The sequence below is a fragment of the Arctopsyche grandis genome, chromosome 7 (assembly GCF_051622035.1).
Source record: "Arctopsyche grandis isolate Sample6627 chromosome 7, ASM5162203v2, whole genome shotgun sequence".
Taxonomy (NCBI): Eukaryota; Metazoa; Arthropoda; class Insecta; order Trichoptera; family Hydropsychidae; genus Arctopsyche; species Arctopsyche grandis.
In genome coordinates, this window is record NC_135361.1 from 21,751,335 (window position 1) to 21,772,060 (window position 20,726).

Here is a 20,726-nt window from a genome sequence, read left to right on the forward strand (position 1 = left end):
TGTTCAATATGTAAATTGCTTACGTCTCGAGAGCCTTGTCATAATATACGTGATCAATGGGTTTAGCTGATCCATTATATTGTCCGATGATATGTATCAATTTTATATTACGTTTATTTTTTTTTTAAAAACATCGTTTACTATTGATATTTTTTTAATATCAAATCCATCATCTTAATAAATTCAATTCAATCTAACCTAAGCTCATCCAAACAAAATCAACCTTACAAAGAATAAATAACTCCTTTAAGATAATTACGTTATAGAAATTGTATATGTATGTATGTATATTCAAGAATGATTTTACTTATTTTATTTTGTAAAAAATCGAAAATGATATGTATCTATGATATAAAAGCACTCCCTACTGTTACCATCGGATGCTAGCTGATCCATCACATTTTTAGACATTTCTAGGCAGGTGTTACGATAACAAACAAAAAAAGTGAAGACCGCCGTTCATTCTATACTACGGTATGTATAAAAACTCTTCTCTTTCTTTCACAAACGACAAATAATACGAGCGCAAATAAAACGTTGGAAAAGTAAGCAGAAATCGGATACGCTCTCCACGAACGAACGGTGAAATTGCGTGCGTTATCTCGAAAATTCGTACGCAATTGTGTGCGAATGAGAATCTTTCCAAACACAACGAACAGATACACAAAAAAATAAAAGTATTTACCGTGAGCAGATGGTGTTGAGGATGTGGCGTGTTCGTATTCGTCCTTTCGGCTTCGGTGTCCACAGCTTCGATGCAGGATTCGGCCTCGCTGAGCCAAGCCAGGAACTTGTCCAAGGACCGGTCGAAAGTTTGTAGCGAGTTCAAGGCGGATTGCAACAATTTGCCACGATTTACAATACTAAAAAATAGAAAGACATATTGAAAATTTGTAACGGGGATACAATCAGCCTAGTTGTTGTTGTTGAATACAATCAGATACAATCAGCCTAGTTGTTGGTATATCTGATACAATCAGATATACCAACATGACTGCTCTGGTATACTCCAGAATCATCTTGAGTCGATACGTCGTTAATTATAGACATGTAGATGTAATACCTGGCTGTTAGGTTCGCATAGCGAACATTGATCTGTTCTGTGAGGCGTTTGATGCGTGTAGTGTCGTCTTGCTGATACACTGCTATCAATCTCTGGGTCAACTGATTGAACAGGTCGACGTTGTGCTTGTATTGATGTAACTCAGCATGGAAGGACTGAAATAATATAAGGTTATTTTTAATTTTTAAAATTCAAAGAAATATTTCGATTGAATGCAATCAGATTTGATAGTTTTTAAAATTGTTTAAAAAATCTGAAGCTAATTTATCAAATTAATTATATAATTATGAAATTATTTAAGATGTCAACTTTCACATAAGTATTTGAAATACATTTTTTTTAGCTTTTCATGAAAATTTTATTATTTAATTCATAATAAAAATTGTTTTTCATTTATGTATGTATATTTCATGCATATCGAATTTACTACAATGGTTTTGCACGTATTACTCAACATATGTATTATACATATAATATAAAATATGACATTAAACATTTCTGACATAAAATACACAAATGATATGTGTTTTCGACTGAATACATATATCATTATCATATCGTATATTTACATACATATGTATATCATATTTATTTATGTAATCAAGTTTGGAACATTGTGGAATTACAGGAATCCCTAATGTACCACAATGGTGGATAAATTTAATAGAAAATAGAAAAATAAAAAGAAATAATAATTGATCATGAAAAACAATAGCATTAATAATAGTAGATACAATAAAAATATCAAATAAAAAGAATACATATTATAGTATGGAGCGTCTTGCATTCACAGCCAGCACCATTATATAAGAACAAGCCGTAAATACAAAACATCCCTACAAGGCCCAAATGGAAGAGTAAAGATAAAAATTCCACTCATACATCAAATACAATTACAAGCCGTGCTTGGCACAGAGGTGTGAGACCAAAAAGGCGCCAAACCAGCTCAAAAAAATTTTCATTTTGTGAAAAAAGAAGTTAAAATATTAAATGGAACGAGATTTGCGTGCCGTCTATGCGTTAGAGAGGTTGAAGGAGCAAATTAAAAACCAAAAAACGCTATATATTTTGTGGAATAGGCGCGAAAATGAAATTATAATCGACAAGCGGTATGTGCTTAAAGTGTAACAGAACTAAATCAAATTTCTGAATGTGTAACAGAACAGGATGAAATGTCTGAAAGTGAATTAGATATTTCAACTAATGCAGTGGAGATTACAGACTGCAATGATTTTGATAATAACGAATTGGCCGGAAAAAGTACAGAATAATAAAATTAAAACTATAGTTTGATGTCCTACTTCAGGATTTTACTAAAATGAAAGCCGAACGAAAATATTTTATCAAAAATTAAATATTATTTAAAAAATCATTTTTTTTTTTGTTAAAAACGGATTTTTTTTTAATATTTTAAACGTGGATTACAGTCGGATATATGACGAAATTCTATGTTACAGTCCAAGTGTGCATTCCGGTTCGTTTTTAAACATACTAGTATGTTCATACAAGACCTTTTAGTTTTAGTAAGCAGTCAAAAGACATCTTCAAATAGAGTCACCAGGTGTCGCATGAAATTTTAGCTGTCATAAAAACCAGCTTAAATTAAAATGTCTAAAATTTATATTTGAAGTAGTTAAAAGGTAAATTCTATGGAAACCACATTACAACAATTCTATAATTCCATGGCCAGATTGGTTCGTGTATGAACAAACTATGTTCATGAAGGAATGAAATGTATACTTGGACTGTATCATATATATTTATTTATATAATTTTAGCTAACTAGCTAATTTAAAAAAACATTCTTAATAACGTAACTCAAAATTTTATGTATAAATTTATATGCATTTATATGTACATACATACATATGTATTTATACATATATACATATTATACTTCTAATTTCCAAATGACAATCCACAAAGCTATGATCAAATAAAAGTATTAATGGCATGTAATCGTTTCTCTTGATTAATTAATCTGAAATTTGAACCGAGAAGGGTGTTAGTGCTCGTTCACACAGTGTTTACATACAAAACCGGATTTTTACCGATTTATACAATATGAATGTATTCAGGAATTTTCCAAGCGTAAATACTCATTAATCGCATTTTTGATTATAATTAAAAGGGGCGTGCGGTCCTCTTCACCAATTATATCAAAAATCAACGATGGGCTTTTGCACCGCAATTAGCGTCAAATTGGACGTATTCAATGAGGCTTTCATAATTTCGCAGATTGCGCGCGTCCAAAATAAATCCTATGAAAGGAAAACTCGTCTTCCTTTTCCGGCCTACCCTTCAATGCCGGGACCACTTAGGATCGGCCTCTCCAACGCTGGATAATAAAAACACGGTCGACAAATCGATTACAGGGCCTTTAAAATCCGCACAAATAAAAGCTAAATATCCATCATGTAGCTCCACAAAGGATAAAAGCGATGTTAATCGAATCCGGGCCGATGATTGATGACATCAATCACGATCTGATTATTTGCAATCAGTCAGTCGGCAGTGGTGAGAGGAAAATGTTTTTCGCATAGTGCGCGTGTCCCGTGCCTTTAATCATCGGGATCCTCTTTCCGTTGTGCGTTTTCCATCTCCTTCCAGGACCATTATCCTCCAGGTGAGGGGGATATTTTTTGGGAAAATTACAAGCCATAAAAGTGCCGTTATGGGAAATGTCTTTTAGTGAAAATCCTTCTAGTGAGATATTTTTTATTCCAAGTAATTTTAATCCTCACCCCTCCCCTTCGTGTACGTTATTACTGCGGCACTAAGATTCGCGCTAGCGCTTTTTGAGTAACATTTTTAACGCGAAATAAAATTACCGCCACATAAATTACTCGGTTGACATTATAAACGAGATTTATTAGTGCAGAGTCTTCGACAATACCATCTACATATTATATAATGGAAGATAAATTGAGCAGAGAATAACTTGAAGCGATAAGAATCGGTCGACGTAACAAGTTCGGCGAATTATTATTACTAAGCGAAAGCTTCGATGAATATTACGCAGGCATCGAACCGAATAAATAATGGTGATGATGATGATGATGATGGTGAAAAAAAATCTATTGAACTCGAAGCGAAACCAATTAAGAAGTCCGCCCGGACAACAATGCGTCCCAACCCCTTCAACGCTCGTCGATTTTTATTTCAACAGAAGATCACAAGAAAAGTTGTCGACAATGGCGTGTCGTTTCTGGAAAATGGAAAAGGGACAAGTGAGATCGGGTACGGGTCAGTGAAAACTTCGCCGGTCAACAACAAAAGGGTTGATTTCTTGGTCATGGAAACGTTGATTTACACCCAATCTCTTACAACATATGTACACACATACATACATACAGACATATATACAGTTCAAATATGAGCTGCTTGTTGTCAAAAGTAAAATGAGTCGAATTTAAAACAGTACGTGGAAAAGTACCTTTTCCCAAAAGTTGCGTGAAACGTTTTCTTATACCAACTTGACGTCGAATATAAAAATAAATTAATGAAGTAGCATAACAAAGATTTAAATATGTACGAGCTTCTTCAAGCACAGATATGGGGGAACAGGCTTATTAAATTATAAACATTTTTCAAGATATAAAGAGTATAGTGAGGATTCATAAGCATATGAAAGGAACAATGTATGGAAATGAGCTGCCAAAGGATACGCCAGTCAAAAAAGGAGCTCATGGTCTACAATTTTGTTTTATATGTTGAAACCTACCCTCTGTTCTCTAAGTTGCGATTCCAAAACATCGGCAGTGTAAGCTGGTATTGCCATCCTGTCCAAACGAGCTTCCATCCTATGCAACCAAGCTTCGTTTTCTTGTCGTTTTGCATCGTACTTTTGGGAATCGCCCAGCATGGCGTCCAACTGCGTCTTCCTCTGCATAACCTTGCAATTTGTCTCGTCCCAGTGTTCACGCAATTTAGTCACTGTAAATGAAAAATAGCACACATTAAACGAGAGCGTTAATTTTCTTTAAAAAAATCGTTTGCAATTTGTACAAAACTCAACCCAAATTAGACATGCGGCTCAGTACAAAATTTTCCGAAGAAATATATACAAAATAGCTCGGTTGTTTCAAACGCCAACAATTTGACATCAACGTCACGAAAGAAATCTTCAACTGTGACCCATAAATGTATAAATAAATATCGTGCTTTTCTCCTCCAAAAATAACGCAAGATATTTTCTCATACAAATTCAGTAAAACCATGCCTAATATTCTAATTAAAATAAGTGCAAAATAAAAATAGACATGCTCTGTATATATACACAAATGTTTGTTATGAATTTTATTATAATTTTCAATTAGTATTCACATCATGCGTCGCTTTATTACACACGTAGATAAAATAGTGTAATAAATTCATTGAGAAATTTAATTGTGAACCATATATGAAATGTATGCTACAACGACCTATACAAGGCACTCGTATGAATTGAATGGTTACAGAAAAACGAAGAAATGTTAAGATCAATTACGCTATATTTTCAATTAAATTTAAGGTTAATTCAAGTATTATGAGAAGTATTTCTCGATTCATGCTCTATTTATTATTTTATTGTACAAAGTATAAAATAAAGTAGACATTTAGTCCCGGAATAATCCACGTAACAGCTTTAGCGTTTTAGTACCGTAACACCCAATAATAATTGTGCTAATTACTACTTATGTTAATATCGTTGCCATTTATTTTTGCAGTGTCGTTATATAATATTCGTTATTTCCCATTGTTACACATATATTACATTATTATTGCGTGTGATATGTAAATGTACACCGTGAACTGCCAAAAGCTTTCAATAAAACCTAGAAACACCCTCTTATTCCTTTTTGTATTATATATGTATATTTTCGTGATTCCGTGATTTCTTTTTCTTTTATCTACCTTTCAGGCAGGACCTCAAATGCAACAATTGAGGGCTGGTGACGAATTCCGGAAAACCGGTAACTGAAAAAATTACCAGAAATTTTCATTTTAAACAAAGAATAAATCCATAGAAATGTCGTCTCGTATAAAATATAGTATGTTAATTTTAAATGGAAATTTTTATATGGAAAAGTTTAAATGTTTGCTCGAGACAATCAACATCAGCGGTATATGAATAATTTAACGAACAAAATTTTTCGTTTTATGGCTATATATATTTTTTCCGATGGTTTTTTTCTGTTGTTCAAGTTTTAATTAAGCAACCGTATAGTCGGGTGTACTTGGGGGAAATTAACGGCAAGAATTCCTTATTTTCCTTAAGGGATAGTGCAGAGACTCTCGACATAAATTCTCCTTCAATTACTACCCCTAAATATGTTTCCGGTGTATCCCTCTCCGATGGAGATTTATAGAACAAAAGGAGAGAACCTCTATATAATAGATAAAAGCGTCTGCAGAGTTACCTGTTTTCAGCCACCAACCAGAGAACAATAAATTTTATTTTCACGCGAGAGGAATTCAAATTCAATGGATGATATGTATGTAGGAATATAACATAACGCACACGCGTGAAATGCACCGAACAATAATTTAATTTAATTCGGAAAATTTCCATTCAAAAAAGAGTATGAAATTCATACACATACAGTGAATGTATTTACTTTGTATTTGTATTATTCACAAATAATTCAATGAATTGGGTTACATTACAAAATATAATTTTTTTTTTATATTTTGAAAATCCCTATTGCATTTACTACTAATAATTGTATGCGTTGGCAAGTCGATATTATTAAAATCGATCAAGTTGGAGTCAGAATCGAATCCAAAAATACAGTAGGAATCGGATAATTTTGATGCGACTCCACAACCCTGTTAAAAACACATTGACGTTAAAAAAAGTATGTCAATATTTTTCTATCGATGACGTACCAATTTATTTAAAGACAATTGGTTCAATTTTTTGGCAACTTCAATCGACTTCAAATTTTAATTGCAATTTCATTATTGAAATTAAAATGACTTTACTAAATGATAAAATATTTTTTGTATAAAAATAAAAAAAATGAAGCCTTTGGTTCAATCTATTTGTAAAACATCACAAATATGTCCATAAAATATACTTAAGTACCGATAATATATAGAAAATGTAGTAAATATATGAAATATCCAACCAACAACGAATTGAAAACTATATAAGGTTGATTACGATTTGATATTTCATTAAAATATTATTAGTAAAAATTACAGATATGTAAGAGCTTCTAAAAGAACAGGCATCGTGTTATACTGGCAGCACTCATTTCCATTATTGCACGCGGATTTTGACATGTAGTTTGAAATTTAGCTAATGGTTTCGCATACCTGTGAGAGGCTGGGCCAATCTCTATTGTAATGCGTTCACATTTGAATCCAAACTGCCGTTAAACCACAGTTTCCCGAGTGATAAAACAAAAGTCGGGGGGGAGGGTAGTTGGACACAACCGAAACTAACTTTGCCGTGCTGCTGCGCGCCCGCAACGATAATTCTCAGCGACACAAACCAACTACATTTCAAGTCTAGTACTGGAAATTCAACACACGTGACATACTAAGTACATACATATATAGTGCATATTATAAGACCATGAAGTTTACAAGTGGAAGTGGTAGATACGTAGCAGTGCAGGAGATGGTAGCAGATGGTGCCAAACGACACGGCCTCATTCCAGCAGGACAATTCTGCGGAGCTGTCGAACTCCACCATTCGCGTCGTCATGAATACATAGCGAGGAAATGCACTGCATTTTCATGAATAAAATTTTCATATTCTACGTATGAAAATGTCTTCCTTTTTTTGCCGTCGAAACGCATTCTCAATGATATTCACATATGCTAGCAAAAACGAAGCAGAAGGTAGTCGTATTTAGAATTGTAAATCTGAATTTGAACTAGATATCATACACATATGTATGTATGTAATATGGAGAATATTTAATGTTAGTTTGAAAATAACTTCATATTAATTCAAAAACTTATAATACGATACTCTATGTTCGTATCCGAGTTCATTTATATTAGCAAAGCACAGACCGGGAAGTATACAGCAGAACGATAAATATTCTTTGGTACATTCTATGTAGACACATTCATATGCTTAGTAATGAGGTAGTAACGTATCCGTAGCAGCAGTAACCGACACGATCTATTCATACAATAAGACAGTACATGTCACCTAAACGTATCAAGCTGAACCGGTTTTCTTTGGCCATCGTGGAAATATTCACCCATGACGTGAAGACATAGTGGCGAGTGCACCCGTAGTAACGAAAGCGCTTTCATGCTTATGAATATTATTTTAAACGGTCACGGGTTCGAGTCCCACTACAGCCCCGCTGTTGGCTAAACATTGGTTTTTTGATCCAGGTCGGTCGTTTCTTATCAGATTTTTACAATTTTTCTGATTTTCATTGAAACAGTTTCTGTAAAAATTGCCATCCCTTTTCCTATCTCTCTTGTTAATCTCAAGTTATTCAGCGTCTTGAGATTCGTCAATTTTATTATAAAAATGCTGTAAAAAATTCTCCATATATGTCACTGTGGATGTTTGTATGAATTTGCATTTGTATAAATGCTTATGTATATTGATTGATTGTATTATATCATGTACACTCGTCGCTTTGAAGCGATTTGTAAAGGCGAGTGTACATGTTCGATTAAATAAATATGTAAGCCGATCTTGCCTTGCATTCGTCCAAAACAAGTATGAAAGGGCCGAAAACAGGCGATACTGTTAGAAGTAGTCTTTTCCGCGCAGTGGTATCCCGAACTGTTGACGTGCAGTGCTGAATAATATAAACGGACTTTAATGCATACATACGCATACATCTGTAGAGCTGCTGCTTAGATTTTGATATTTATGCCAACTATGTCGATCGTTTCCTACCAGAGTTTAGCAATACTTGGCAATTTGGAAACGATTCCTCAGAAATTGACTCTTATTTGTATTAAAATTGTCACTACTGTCTGATTTTTTTATAAATAGGTATTTATATATACGTAGGTAAGATACATGTAAAAATAAATAAAGACGTGTAACGTCTCATAATAGACTATTCTAAACATTATCGAGATAGTCTCATACACGTTGAGATTTTTTATATTTCAATAATGATACATATCATTGTGTATTGAGTTGTTAGTTATGTATGTACATATAATATATAAATTGCATTTAAAAATCCATTAGACAAAGTAGCGTACGTCTGTGTATCTATTCATACTAATGAATAGATTGACTGCAACTGTAAAAACTTGTGCAGTACAAAATGGAGCTTTCCCTCAAGTTTACCGCGTCTTGTAAACTTAAGGAAATTAGATTACAGCTTTCGTCGGATGAAGCAGGACGCTTTGTAAATTTTCACTAAATCGAGGCGACAAACTGAAAAGCGACTGTAACGAATTCATACCGTACAATGCATCTAAAATTAAAATCAAAGAATAACTTAATACAGTGTACTCTCGATTATCCGGGCTAATGCTGGGGAGTAAGGGACCGGACAAATAAAAAACACGGATAATCCGAACTATCAATTTTATATCGTTTCTGAATCATCCGCACTGTCACTCAAATATCCGCATCACTCATAAATCGCGATCAAACCTCTCGACGATGTTTTTCCGATCAATATTTTCGAAGCAATTAAATTTTCCATTGATCTGCATGTTTCAGATATTTATTTATTTATTTTATTTATTTTATTTCATACCAGGAAGGCATTACAGGTAAACCCCAATGCGCCTTCCTGGCCAAATTACAAACAATACAGCATTTTTTATTATTATATCATTTGCCTCGATCTCTTCAAAAACCGATAAAACTATTTCCACGTTACGTGGAATCTTTCTCCATGATCGAACCAGTGTTTCACTTTCGACCATGATTTTGCTATTCCATATACATACATATATGTAGCATCCAAAACCAGCATGCTAAAGACGTTTTATTTATGCCTTAGTTCGCGGGTTGAATTCGTCTTGTAATATCTAGGTAAAAATTTAGGTATCATAAAACCGTCGTTTGTTTTTAACATAGTTTCGTTTCGATAAGAAAGAGCAATACTTTACTATGTAAAAAAAATAGAAAAGTATTGCTCTTGAAAGAGCAATACTATTTCAATTCTGTGGCACTCTTTACTATTTAAAAAATCTCCCACTTCAGGAATCCATTTAGTCTAGAACCAATCTTCGAAGATCTCTCTATTGAAACAGAAGCGTTTTCTCATTCAAAAATAACCAAATAAAAAAATGAATTTATTTCAAGTACGGATAATCCGCAAACCGGATAATCAGCACCTGGATAGTCGCGAGCACGCGGTATATACTACAAACCAACATATGCGCCAAATGCTCATCATATATTATATGTACTGGAATGTAACATTAACTTATGTACATAAAAAGAATTGTGAGTATGTGAATGGAGAATTTTTGTACGTACGTATATTTTTTTGGTATACAAAAATATATACGGCATGTGTGCATGCCATCGAAGCGTGATACTAGACAATGAATAATCCGAGTAGACGAAAATAAATGGACAAAAGTACGTCGGCGCCGTTATATTCGATTTAACGTCTTCGCCGAGGGGAAATCATTAGCGTTCAGATAGGAGAGGGTGGTGGAGCCATTTGCATATAACCCTTTCACGCCTAATGCAGGAAGACTAGTCGAGGCTAGGCAAACTACGTACACGGGACTGGGAGCACCGTTAAACCGGATGTAGGATTAGACGTCGTTAAACGACGCCGCGCCGTTACGGAAATGGACCGAGGCGACATTATTCGATTTACAATTATTATTTCCGTGGGGAAAAATGCAGAAATCGTATGAATGATCACGAACGGCAGAATTTCGCAAACTCTTTTGAACACATTTCCTTATAAAATATATCAAAAAAGTTATTTTAATATAAAATAAGAGGACGCTTTACACGCTCTATGAAATGAAGTTGGTGCTCAAATATTAAAATTCAAATATTCGAATATTTTTATATTGATTCTTGAATAATTCTTGTTATTTTTACATATACTAGGAAGGCCTTACAGGTAACCTCAATGCGCGTTCCTGGCCAATTACAAACAATGCAGCTTTTTTATTATACAAGTCGCTGAATTACGAGACACTGAAAAACTCGCAAATTAACGAGACATCTATGAATTGTACATACATTTTATTGTACGTTAATCATACTCAAATAGTGATATAGTGACATAGTAGGTAGGAAGGATTTTAGCCAATTTTAATCGGGAACCGTTTCAACAATGAAATCATAAAAAATGACAACTTCTGATAGGAAACTATCGACCTGGAGTCACAAATATCCAAGTCTGATCAGCAGCACTACAGATGTAAAAATTATTTTCAATCGAATCCGGCGCCTCTCGGTGTTAAGCAGAAGCTTAACGACCAAGCTATGCTGCTGGCTGTATTTAGCTGGCTAGTTATATATAATTATAGTCCAATTTAATCGGTTGTTTTCCTTGAAATGCTTCTTACCCACGGATGTGGTGATGATCGACATGAATTTAAGTTTTTTTACTATGGTGTCATTTTGGAATTACCCCAAAGCGAAGCTTATGGCCAACTTTGTACAAACATATGTACATATACAAATTTATAATATGATTATAAATTTGAAATTAAATTCAAATAATGGTGACAAATGAGGATAGGTTGCCAATTTGGCGAAAACCATTTCAACAATGAAATCACATAAGTTGGCAAATTCTTATAGGAAACGATCGACCTAGAGTCACATATATCTGAGGTTTGGCCAGCAACACTGGATCAAGGCTCGAAAACGTGACCCTTCATTTTTTTAGCATTATACACTGGATTATGTTGCTACTTGGGAGTATAAAAATAATCTTACATATCCCCAAAGTAGTATAAGTCATTATATTGTGATAATGATATCAGGGACGTCATTTGGGGTGGGCAAGAGGGGAGATATTCCCCCCTCCCCCTTCTAGATTTGGGCAGGACAGTCGATTATTTGCTATTAAAATATAGTATATTAGAAGCCAGCTAAAAGTGTTACAAGTTTAAACATGTAAATCGGAAACTCCTTTAAAAAAAAAACCATCGGATAAGAACCCAAATTTCGTCAAACGAAAATTTTATGAATTTGAAATTTAATTAATAGTGGCGACTATTATACGGCAGTTGGTCACTTTGGTGAAGAACCGTTTCAAAAACAAAATCAGATAAATTAACAAACACAAATAAATATTCGAGTTGAATTTAAATATTCGAAATGCTTCGAATCATACGGCGTATCAAGGTCAAACCAGGTCTCGAACTCGGGATATCTCAGTCATTAGTGCCATACGCTAACTACTGAGCTATGCTATCGGGTAGATTCCCGCGTATTTTGTAATAAAAGTCGAGAAATAAATCGTGCATTGAACCAAAAAAAACAAACTTTCCAATCATCGATGACGTGTCACGTCACAAAGTTTGATAAACTATGTATGCGATGCGTTCTATACTTTTCATCGCCGGATGGAGATCGTTCCGCAAACGTGTCATGGGCGATTTTCGCAAGGACACTGACCTACTGCGTCCAAAATTGGCAGGAAAAACGGCAGGTTCCAAAATGGGGATCCGAACCATAAAATACCCGGGTCTGGGAAAATTCGCACACGTACGAACGTAAGGGCCGGACAAAAAAAACGTGACACACCCACCCGTATAACGAAATCACAATATTCATGTTTTATGTGACGCAATAAAAGATTTTATAGGCAATTCAAAAACGAATGCATCGATTCGACTGCACCGAATGAAAAAAACTAAATTATAAATACCTATGTACATATACATATATAATAAGCAGACGTACATAATTTACATATTGATTGATGGATATACATACAACAGACTTTAGAAAGATGCTACGTTTTTCAACATACATTTGTTAATAAACACAGGAAATACCAGCGAACATGCGACGGAAAAATGTCGTTAGAATTTTCTATGGGTGCATTCATACAAGTTATATGTGATCACGCCCATAGATAATGTACTAATGATACTTCCATGTCGCGCGTCTACAGAAATTTACTGTATATTTGTATATGTTACAGTCGAAGTGTATTTTCAGTTGTAATATATTCCAACTGGCGTTTTAAGTCATTCATATTCGAATAAAATTCAACTCGTAAATTATAAATCTATAGTGCAAATACACTTTGAACAATGTGCGCCAGTTAAAATATAACAGTTTTGACAGTTGTGATGTTTTTACGAATTTTTTAGAATTCAATAATGCGTAAATATTTGCTATGTATTGTATTACGATGTATACAAATTATGGTAATCAGTATTGTATTACGATAACTCTAAAAATGTGTTCAAAACAAAAATGTGACTTTTAAACTCAATTTACTAGTCGACTTTTCACGAAAGCCTAACCTGGTAGTTACTTATAGTTGAAATGTAATTTTAGTTGTAATATATTTTGACCAGTTGGAATGTAATTGGCCATGTGAATCGACTTACGTGGGTTATACAAAATACTTTCCAACTAGCCAAAATATATCACAACTTCAAATACACTTCAACTATACCGGTAGTTGGTACCTGGTTAGATGGAATATATTCCAACTACTCAAAATATATTACATATATATGCAGTATGTATTTAATAGAAAATGAACCTTTATAGAGATTTCATCTTGTTTATTATCCTTAAACAAATTTTTATAGATTTATTTTATAGTGTTGATCTATCCAAGGTACTATGTAATATTAGTTCAAATGAAGCCGATTATAAAATAATTCAAAAATAGCAAACATTGCGTATGAACAAAGAGGACTATTACATATGCATTAGTTGAGAGTTCAATGCATATATCAAAAATTCAAATGAGGCAAACATAATCATATATAGGTAGATACATACATCGAATTTGCACCTCACATGCACTCATCACTATTCATGGACATTTTCCAACAAGATATCCGCACACATCCAATCAAAATTGATGAGCTTTGACGTCAATAATCTATGTGTGTATGTATGTACCAATCTAATAAACACAGCTACGAACTCTAGCCTAAATTGAACGGGGAAAAAACTCGAACAAACGAAGAATTGCGGCGACGACGCGACACAAAAGATATAATTTTGTTTCCTGGGAATAGTAATATTCACTTAACGTCGCAGGGCTTTTACGATCCCACTTCTGCTATAGTAATGGAAAAAGCCTGTCAAAATAACCCCTCGCCTCGAGCCACCGTAAGGCCCACCCCTAACATCTAATATAGGTATCTATCTACCTTCGAACGCTAAAGATCTCTCGAGTATAAACAAGTTATTTACGCTCGCGTTAATCTCATATGTCTGGCCAAAAAATACAACGAACGTACATACAGTGTATTATTCCACATCAACTATCGTTTTATAGCGATCTGACAATTTTTAAAATCATTCCTTCTATTTCGATCAAGCGTATAAACATTAAAATTGCATAGATAACACCAGCAACAGGTAGATTTATGTGGCATTAAATAATTACCTCGATATAAACAGTGACTATTGGCCATTATTTACCGGTAGAGAGGTCGAGAGTTCAGATCCCACCAGGAATCAAGAAATTATTAAATTTATATAGGCAATTGGCAAGATCTGAATTGTGATTTAATCCAAAGCGACCGTCTGCTGTTAGAATTTGCAAATTTTTTCTAACTTAAAAAGTTTTCTCGAGATAAATGCGATCATTAAAGTATTAATTGTTGATACGGATCAAATCAAAATCGCCACCCTCCCCTCCTCCCCTCTGTTTCTCCAAAATCCGAATTTGTTGATTATCAAATATACCTACATTGTAGAATATGTTACGAATTGTTTAGTACTTATGTACAAAATTTGGCCGTAGGTGTCGCTATATGGCAACCTGTCATGGCACCAATGGTTAAATTGAATCATAGTTAAATTAGGTTTAAAACGCAATCTAGTTCTTGATAATAGAATCTCGTAATAGAAATATATAATATGACTTACGATATATGTATAAGTGAAAATTTTCCGTCTTTTTTAAGATATTTCATACGAACATTACATTGCTAAATATTCATCCCAACGAACTGTATAAACATTCTAAAATCATATATAATATGTATATATTCAATCTATAAAGTCATACATATATATGTATATAGTCAGTAATCAAATCTTCTACACCAGAATAACTAAAGAAAAAGTCTTTCCAATGACTTGTATATACCTAAATTTATTTTATCAGTGGCTTTGTTTGATTTTTTCAGTAAATAGATAATCAGTAATTTATATATTAATTAATGGTCACTAACTGCTTGAATATTGTCTGTCTGCAAAAAAAACTTAAAGCAATAAGTGGTTTAATAACCGGTCAATTTTTATGTATCTACATATTATCACTGAATTTTCGCAAAACACACTAACCATTTGTAAAATCATTCGGACTCAAGGTTCAACGCACTTTTTAGTAGCACCCCATCCATAGACTTCAAATGCTTTTTATTTTCAAAATATTATGAGATAAATTGATATCACGTAGCGAATTTATTTACTGGGTTTCGACGTCCGTATATGTGTAATACATCGGTTCGATCGAGCGACGATTGCCATTTTCTTTGATCAGTTGAACATTCTGTGTACACAAGATTGCTGAAAGCATAATATGTAGACACATGCACGAGCAATGCGGCTGAAAAGCGTGGAAAAAAAACTCCAACACACGCGTAATAACCCGACTCGAAAATTCAATATAACGTGCGACTTGTTTTAACGGCGATAATTATCCGGGAAATTTGGCGATAAATGGATGTATATGAGGGGATTGGAGTGGCCGTTAGGCGAATGTGGACGACAATAAAAAGGTTGTTAATTCTGATTGGTAGTCGCCGTTACGACCGTCGTTAACGTAGTCATAAAGAGACCTACGCTTTTCCTATTTTCTGCCGAAGAACCTGGACATATTTCGGTATTAGCGAGAGATAATGAGAACCAGACGCGACACTAGGCCACGTGTTGCAGCCGACACATGGCCCCAATAAACACTGCTTATTTAAGCAAATGTTACCGACGTGGAAGCGGATTAATATAAAGAAAGACGTGATTTGTATATATATATAGGTAAATAATGAATCTATATATAACTAGCTCGCATTCAAAAAAGTTTAAAAATAAAAACATAAAAGATCGTATTGAATGTACATATGTACGAATAGTTCGCGTGTATAGCGAAAGTACCATCTGGCGATACAAGAAAAGAAGGATAAATGTTTATGGGTGTTGTTTAACAGCTCTTCTCAAAACATAATATAAATATCGAGAATGTGACAACAAAGAAGAGAAAATTCAATGGGAAAGGCGTGGGGTAATCCCCCTTGTTTGATCTATTCAAAGCTCTTCAGCATGAGAAAATACGAATATTGAAATACATATTATATAATATTTGAAACATTTTATATATTATTTCTTAGAAAACTACAAGGCTCTATAGTTCGCTTAAAATATTAATGGAAATACAATATGTATGTTATTTATGGTCCCAAATCATAGGATATTTTATATTACACCATACAAATACACAATGAAAGCGTGCGGATACTTTTTATTATATAATTTAACAACACATTTTTTTGTATTAACTTTTATAACGAGAGGGATAAGTTTATACGCTATTCGTTATTCAATCTTTGAGAAATAATAATTATATTTCAGTTTAGGATGAATACTTAGTAATGTCAATTCTGACAAGGAACGGTCTTAATTATAATAAAACTTTCATATAATTTCATCTCAATTTTTTTATAAAAATAAAAAAAAAATTAAATATGTGCATATGTATTCCGTATATTAGACTACATCAGTAGAACGTTCTACCCACTGAGCTAGCATACAAATGAATTTAAATTAATGCACAAATTTATGAGAAGTTACAGGATGCGAGAGAAACTCGGAATAACATTAAGATCAAATAATCTTAAACAATATAAACATAACTCAAGGAAGATTCTGATATTGTAAATTATGTAAAATAATATTCATGCAAATTTAAGCCGCAGGTTGTGTACACTGTATTATTTTACACATCAGTCCATTTATGGAAACAGCACGTGTACTCAAATCAATTTTAATTTCCTGTAAAAGAAAATAATAGTAGATAAAAAGCGTCCGAAAAAATCAAATATGACGCAAGAGTAAACTAGCACTTCCGGTTGTCGGAAATTTACAAAGCCCAATAGGATACCAAAGCGAATGATTTTTTTAAATCAAACAACGTTATATCCATATCGAGCTTGTTGAAGTATTCCTCTATTAATGTTATTTTTATATTTTTGAAGTAGAATATGATTCATGATATCGTTTAATTATACATAATTTGATTTTTATGCATAAATTTTCCCATTTTCGTTTGATAACCTAATGAAAATTAATTAGAAAACCGTTATATATGTATGTCCATACATTCGAAACAAACTCGCTATAGTTATACATAATTGTGAAAAAAGATAAAATCAGATACGAAAATGCGTCAAATACTTTGCGGTCAGACAAAACACACAGTCGATAGATTTCAATGTGGAAAAAAAAAACAAAAAACAATATGTTCGTGTGAAATTTATGGTTTTTCACTGGTAAATTATCCGATTTGAGCGATAAAATTTTCATTCATACAAACACGACAACACGAACGCACCAGTACGGGAAAAGTTGGATGGTTTTTGGGGGTGGTTGGGTGACGGTTCAACACCCTACCCGCCGGCTCACGTAATTGCCAACTGTTTGCGGCAGATAATTGCTACCCTGGTCGTTAATGTGTTTACCATTCGCTACGCCTAAACATCACATGGCAACTCCATAACACTATATCTAGACAAACAAACTTCAGAATAAGAAAATAACAACAAAATCTAGCACAATCAAATGCGTAGTACATATATACTAAAAATAGGTTTTGAAAAAAGAATTTCAAACTTCAAATAAAACTCAATACAATATAAATAGGGACAAATAGGGACACGTGTGCCGAAAAAATATCTCGGTAATTTATCGTTAACAAAACACTGCGTTTTATCACATTCCTCTCCTTTATTTCATCTTCTGACTTCACTGGACTGACCAAGTGATCCATCCAGGACAAAAATATACATGAATGAAAATAATAGTAGAAGTTATAGAACGGATTTACGAGGAAAATTTAATAAATATATCAGTTTCAGATTACGATTATGGTATTGCAGTAGTTCCATCTACGACTAAATGTATGTATGTACATATGTTATAAGTAAAAGAAAGGCTTCAGTTAAAAAAACTAAGTTTGGGAAAGGAACCTACACAGAAAAAAAAACAAAGTAATTGTAACAAAGGAAATGACTTTTTTTATGAAATGAAATAAAATTGAAAAAATGCCTTGAAAAATTAAGTCACAACTATCGGAAGATAGTGTGAATAAACAATGTTTTCTTATAATTGAAAAATCTGGTAATTTACCCGTAAGCCGGTAATTGGTAAAAATTTATCGGATGACCGGTAAACGAAAATTAAGATAAATTGGACACTTTGGTACGTATGTACATGTATTGGACTCTTTGCATAGTCTGTATTTTCAAACAAACATACATAGATACATTCTAGACGGTGACTGATTCAAATTGATTAAATATTGAAATATTGAGATACATTCTAGATGGTGGCTGATTCAAATTGATTAAATATTAAAATATTGAAGTAATCCTCGCCTCGGATGCTGACATTTTTTTTGTTAAAAAAGCACTCCATGTTCATAAATATAAGTTGGTAAATCGATAATAGACACCTGAAGAAATACACGTCTAGGTAGAAAAGTATATAGGTACAATAATTCCTAATCATTATATGATTATTGGAAGCGGAGCGAAAATTCTATATACATATATATATATATATATATATATATATATATATATATATATATATATATATATATATATATATATATATATATATATATATATATATACATAAAGGTATATATACATATATTATACATACATACATACATATGTATACCGAATTCGTATTCGGACTTATCAAACGCAACGCATTCAGCAGAAATTTCCCCCAATTTCCACAAGGAATTCGGCCACAGATTGGAAGAATCAGCACCCCAGATAAAAGGATTATCGGGAAATCGATACATATTTATAAATGCAAAGCCGAACGGAGATAATTGAAAAAGGACCCGCGCAACGGATTTTAATTCCACTAAGTAAATATTATTTGTTTGATTTATAACAAAATTTCACGCAGTGATAAAAAGCACAGCAAAACAGTGCATTCGAAATGATTAAAAACGTCGCGATTACATATGTACATAAATCGATACGCTAATGTTTTGAGCTTTTAAACACCTAACTCGAGACAGATGAGCGATAGTCTCTTTCTTAATTAGGCTTTGATTTCATCTGAGCTTTCACATCGCGTGTGTGTAAAGACGGGAGACACTTGATATCCTAGAGAGGCTTTGAGCTCTCTGTCGGTTAATTAATTAATTTGTCTTGGTTAACCGAACAACAATGCTCATCTCAATATATGTAAATAAATGTATTATGCTAACGAAATTTAAAATTTAATATGTATTTATATTCTACATGTTAATACACTACGATATTTACATAGAAATAACAAGTCTGCAGTAGCGAACAAAAAGGAAAACTCGAAGCTTACAATTTCTACTTATATGTCATGTTGTCTCTAGAGAAACGCGATTTATTTAAAAGACAAACACACATTCGAATTTATGTAGACTCTTGTCTGGGTTTACATGCTGAATTTAAACTAGTTTCATATAATAAAATTTGATACAAAACTAATTTATACTACGGCCAATAAAAAAAGGAAATTAAAGTTTATGAACACACATGTATGTAAGTATGTGAAAAAGCATAGTCGTTTAAGTACCCACATTAAATACGATTAAAACGACTCGCAAGGCGTGAGAATGTGCTAAAATCGATATATTATATACTTTCGCAAGATTTCCCTTCGCAGCCTCCAAACCTGCCCCGACCAATGAACCGGAAACCTTCCACACTTTTGTCGTTGGAGTTACGACGCGGCAAACTCTTAACGCAAATTTATAATCAAATAAGATCCCCGTCGTGTTCTCGTGAAATTTCATATTCATGGGCGTCGAAACACGCGCATAAACATCGCTGAGATGGAGAAAAATCTCGCCAAAAGGGACGTGGAATTTTGTCCGTTCTAAAATTCGAATGAGACGTAAAGTAGCGATGGTTTTGTTTTTTTTTTTTTTCGCTAGCGCTTCTCAACGACACATAAAAAGCTCACTTGCTAGCTGTGATAGTGCACGAGAGTAGCGATTCTAACGACGGTATATAGTGAAAAAAAGTACGTAGTAGTGGAAGAAAAGCGTTTGCTGCGAAACGAATCCTATGGAAAACGAGCCATGGGAAAACGAGCGCTACTTTCCATACAACGTAAAATGAGATATCAAAGGAAACGCGCGCCAGTAAACAAGCTCTCCTTACTATTCATACACGGAAGAAGAAATACGAAATGATATTGTTTAATCTTACATTGAAAGTGAACGATTGACATGCTCAAAAAAAATACAAAAAAAGAATAATACAAAAAAAAACAATGAATGATAAAGAACAATCGCGAAGAAAAATATGTCGTGTTTATTCT

The 20,726-nt window shown here is 33.4% G+C and overlaps 1 protein-coding gene across 1 annotated transcript in view; it reads right to left on the minus strand.

Annotated features, from left to right (window-relative positions):
• The window catches only part of Dys (Dystrophin), a 580,264-nt gene that overhangs the window by 336,971 nt on the left and 222,567 nt on the right, over nucleotides 1-20,726 (minus strand). The window contains exons 36-38 of the mRNA XM_077434849.1: nucleotides 4,788-4,999; nucleotides 1,064-1,218; nucleotides 686-863 (exon numbers count right to left, since the gene is read on the minus strand). Of these exons, the coding sequence (XP_077290975.1) occupies nucleotides 686-863; nucleotides 1,064-1,218; nucleotides 4,788-4,999 (545 nt within the window). The remainder of the gene's footprint in view (nucleotides 1-685; nucleotides 864-1,063; nucleotides 1,219-4,787; nucleotides 5,000-20,726) is intronic.